General features: G+C 51.0%; 1 protein-coding gene across 1 annotated transcript in view; it reads left to right on the top strand.

Annotated features, from left to right (window-relative positions):
- The window catches only part of FAT3 (FAT atypical cadherin 3), a 684,233-nt gene that overhangs the window by 645,086 nt on the left and 34,223 nt on the right, over positions 1–4,924 (top strand). The window contains exon 22 of the mRNA XM_030886441.2: positions 4,466–4,924. This exon is cut by the window's right edge and continues 1 nt beyond it. Coding sequence (XP_030742301.1) covers positions 4,466–4,924 — 459 coding nt within the window. The remainder of the gene's footprint in view (positions 1–4,465) is intronic.

The raw sequence follows: 4,924 nt of genomic DNA, 5'->3' as shown, positions 1-4,924 counted from the left end.
ATACACTCCAGTTACAAATGGACTCGGTTTCTTTCTATTATTATCACAAGCATCTATGTAGCACACCATCTGCCTCTTCAGCGAGTTCCACTTGCCTCATTCAGCGGCAGACACCGTTTGAAACAATCACTGTGCAGAAGAACACGTGGCAGTCCTCTAGCAAGTTCCCTGATGACGGTGCCCCAGCGACAGTGCATTTGCTGGTGGCAAGCACTGAGCAGCTGAAACTGTTAGGCTTTCTGCCATAATGCATACTTTTTAGCTCAAAATTCCCACTTTGCTATGTAGTATGACTTCCAAAAGTTCTGGTAACTTGTGTCCCAAGTCCTGGGCCCCTGGAGATCCAGCTGAAAGCACTTCACTTGGTTTTGTACCACCCTGAGGATCTAAATATTTTCTAACATTAGGGCCATGCTCTGAGAATTAGCAGTTTATTGAACAAATGACCTGCCTGCTTGCAAGCACCCCATTTCAGTATCATCGCTGTAGAACTTTTTTAAAGTATTCACGCACACATCATTAAAAATCCCTTAACCTTTGATTAGAGAAGACTTCATCCTCTTAAAGGAGCCCTGGTGGCACTGTTGTGTAAGTATTGAACTGCCAATCGCAAGGTCAGCGGTTCAAGCCCACCTGCCCATTCCGAGGGAGAAAGATGAGGCTGTCTGTTCCTGTAAAGGTTTACAGCCTCAGAAATCTCACGGAGTCACTATGAATCAGAATGGACTCAATGACAGTGGTCCAAAACCTATTCTGAAGCCAGGCATGCAGGAAATGTGATCAAGGTATACTTGTCCAGTAGGAAAAGGCTCAGATATGAAATAAATAAACTGTCCCTTTCTTTTGCATCGACTCTATGCATGAAACAGCTAAGAAGATAACGAGAGTTTTGTAAGATAATGTATGATATCAGGGTTCTAGTTTATCATATAAACAAGGGTAAAAATTGCAAGCTCCTAGAATTTTGAGGGTAGAAATTATTTTTGGTTTTCAAAAGAATGGGACTCATCTCGGCATCTGGCTTCCTGTTCATTCAGCAATGATGCTGTTTTTATTTTTTCAACTGGGCAGGGGTGGGGACAACCCCCAAGGGAAATGGCTCTTGTTCCATGTTAGCATGGGAGCATTTGGTGGCCTTCAGTCACAGAATGTCGCTGTCCACAAGCACATCAGAGTCACACGAGGTTTTCCTGGGCGAATTTGACCCTTGGTTATTTTCTGTGGGGCCACAGGGGGAGAATGGACCGAGTACTGTATTAATTGAATACATCCTTTTACAAAAATTTAGACGAATGGCACCCTCTCTGCCGGAAGACTTCCCCTGATGGTGGGGCAGGCCCCATTTGTAGCCACAGAGCATGACGAGAGATGGGCTGTGCCCGCAGAAGGTAGTCCCCAAAGCCACATTAGATCATTTTATGACTTACATTGATATACAAATGCGGATATTACCCAGGAGTGTCACTGAGCTAATATTCTGGGATGATTTACAATATCCATTCAGGCTATTTTGCTTGGGGGGAAAGGGGGGAAGACAAGGGCAACAGTATAGATTATCCATGAGCGTTTTCGGTAAAGAAAACACCTCTTACTCCCACCTCTTTGACATCCATCTGCGCAGAGTGTACGTGGACCCTGTGGTGCAGCGGACCATTCTGCAGTGGACACAAAGTCCTTGTAAAATAAGCAAGCCCAGCAGTTCTCTTTGTGGAAGCAGACTGCCTCCTTGCTCTCTCCTGGGGCACCTGGTGGGCGGAGACCACCGATCGTATGGTGAGCAGCCCGAGGATTAACCTCTGTGCCACCACGGCTCCTTGATGGCAAAGCAGTAAAAGCTACAAAATTCAAACGAAGCCCTAGGCAGACCTATACCATGAAGAGGTAGCGATGTAAATAAATGAATCACGAAACACATCGTATCAAATAGAAGCAACTCTGTATGAAGACTTGGACACTACCTTCTAATGAGACAAAGAAACCGCCATTGATGTGTTTTTAAAAGACATGCCTTGTTGTGGTTGAGGCAGGCTGCCACCAAGGGGACTCTAACGCATGCCCCCCCTAATATGTGTGTCCTGACTGGAATGCTCCGTGACGTTCTCAAGGCTCTGGCCAGACCTGTCTCCCAAGTCACTATGGGATGGGTGCAGATCACCAGCCTCTGAGCTATAGTGAACATGGAACCGTTTGCCCCACCGAGGGACTCCAAATAAGGAGTCCCACACCCAGAGAGCCCAAGCATTCCTCCCCTGGTGGCCTAGGCAGTACAGGACGGAGCCTGATTTAAGTTTCCCACACTAAAATTGCCAAGCTCCAGCTTCCGTCCCATCCCCACACCTTTACGGGACACGAGGCTGCAAGCTGTGCATGTCATACAAGGTGCCCTGGTGGCATAATAGACTAATGCCTTGGCTGCTAACAAAAAGGTTGCCCATTCAAACCCAGCCAGGAGCTCCACTGAGGAAAGGCCCAGTAGTCGACTTCTAAAACGATGACAGCCAAGAAAACCCTACGGAGCCGTGCTCCTCCATAGCACATGAGAGTCGGAATCCACTGGGCAGCACCTGGCAACCAACCTGAGAACCCAGAGCCACAAAGGCAGACATGAGTCCCCAAGAAGCCATGGTGTGTGGTGCACACTGAAGCCTGAGGGGGAGGAGTGACGCTCCCGTAATCATACCAGGCGTGCCTAGGAAGGACTGGCTCGCTCTATGTCTGTGAATTCAGTTGACATTTATACCAGGGAGGTCTGCCTTCTCTTTCTATGTATCTATCTATCTTTCTTTTTATCTTCCTTTCTTTCTTTTCCTTTCCTTTCTCTTGCTCTTTTCCTTTCCTCCTTCTTGGCTAGTGTATATTTCCTCCCAAAGCTTCAGGGAGGACTAGGAATACCAGGGCCTCCTAACTGCAGGCTAGCCCTTCTTCCACACTCACCCACGCACGGGCTTCCACACAGACCCTCTTGCGGCCTCGTCCAGAGGCTGGGCAAGCATCTCGTCTCACTCTCACTGGCTGTGGCTCTCTTCACGATGCCCCAGGATCAACATGTTACACGGCCGGGGGGCTGCAGCCCTCACTTCCTAGAGGGCGAATGTCTGAGGATTCAAAGGCCAGTCCACGGAGGGCCATTTCAAGCTCCCTCCGTTCTTTTGCAGCCAGTGCCTTTCCGTGGTACACGATTTCTCCTCGGGTGTAAGGACCTCCTGCGGTCCGCTGCCCAGGGAAGTCAGATGCCCTCAGAGCACCAGTGCAATCAGAAGCACACAGGCTCTCTTGTGACGCATCCCAGGCCAGAGACTACAAGATATGAGCAAGTGTTACCAGAAGCTCCTGTGGATAGCCAGATGCTGCTCAATATGCCTACCGTCAGAGCAAGCGGCCAGGCCTTCAGCGCTTTGTGAGATCTGCTTAGCCAGAGTGATGAGCACCTGCCCAGAAGGATTTTTTTTTAAGTAATACTCTGGTATTTGCTGGGAAAGCCCGGGGTGGTGCCAGCAGCTCGCGCACTCAGCTACCGTCTGAGAGGTTAGAGGTTCCAGTTGTCTCAGAATAAAGGCCTGGCAGTCCACCGCTAGAAGTGCGGCCGTTGGACACCCTGTGGAGCGCGGTTCTTCTCTGACACACATGGGGCACTAGGAGTTTCTCCATTGTTTTCATTTGTTTGCTTTTAGTATTTAATGAAGTTTTAAATGTTTAATACACTCATAGATGAAAGCTCGGAACTAGGACTTATTTTTGTTCTTCTACCTAACCTTTCTCTCCTCTATGGCATCCTCAGACAAACTTACTGCAGTGGGGGGTGGGGGGGGTTTCTATGTGCTGGTGGGACTGTTTGATTTACATATGGCCAAGGCCTCCTCCAGCTATGCAGTCTCATGAGGGCAGAGAGGACAACCGGTGGTCCCATCAGACCTGGCATCCTGCTGGGTACATAGTGCCCACCCACTGCCATGGAGCCCATGGCCATTCCTAGCAGCCATAGACAGTTTCTGAGAATGGAGCTCTTCCCGGGAACAACTAGGTTCATTTCTCCTGTGCAGCCGCTGGGGTCTTGAACAGCTGAGCTTACGGTTAGCAGCCTGGGGAGTAACCTGGGGGACCACCAGGGGTCCTTTGGCACTCAACAGAAATTCAGTAAATACTTGTAGATAAAAGTAACCGAGTCAGCAGAACTCCCCCCTGCGGTGGTGCCAGACATTGCAGGAGGTGAATTGTACAAGGGTGCCTCCCCAAAGCACAGGAACAGTTATTTTCTTTTTATGTCTAATGGTAGATTTCTGGAACTGTGCTCAATTGCTGATTATGAAACAAGAAGACTCACGAGGCACCAGGCATGCATTTGCATGGCAAATAATGAGACCGGGGCTGTCAAAATTCAAACCGCTGAGGATTCCCCAGGAAGCGGGACCCAGGCATAGTTCGCAGGGTGCGTGTTGACCTGTGCTCTGGTTTCCGTGTCACGCAGATTGTGGACGGCAAGCTGTGGTTCCAGCTGGACTGCGGCAGCGGCCCGGGCATCCTGGGCATCTCGGGCCGGGCGGTCAACGACGGGAGCTGGCACTCGGTCTTCCTGGAGCTCAACCGCAACTTCACGAGCCTGTCCCTGGATGACAGCTACGTGGAGCGGCGCAGGGCCCCCCTCTACTTCCAGACGCTGAGCGCCGAGAGCACCATCTACTTTGGGGCCCTGGTGCAGGCCGACAACATCCGCAGCCTGACAGACACGCGGGTCACGCAGGTGCTGAGTGGCTTCCAGGGCTGCCTGGACTCGGTGGTGCTGAACGCCCACGAGCTGCCGCTGCAGAACAAGCGCAGCAGCTTCGCCGAGGTGGTGGGCCTGACCGAGCTGAAGCTGGGCTGCGTGCTCTACCCGGACGCCTGCGCGCGCGCCCCGTGCCAGCACGGGGGCAGCTGCACCGGCCTG

Source organism: Echinops telfairi, unplaced genomic scaffold (assembly GCF_000313985.2).
Source record: "Echinops telfairi isolate 266 unplaced genomic scaffold, ASM31398v2 ScPeMD7_1713;HRSCAF=2227, whole genome shotgun sequence".
NCBI lineage: Eukaryota > Metazoa > Chordata > Mammalia > Afrosoricida > Tenrecidae > Echinops > Echinops telfairi.
The sequence above is the reverse complement of the archived record's forward strand: the minus strand, read 5'-3'. Positions and strand labels throughout refer to the sequence as shown.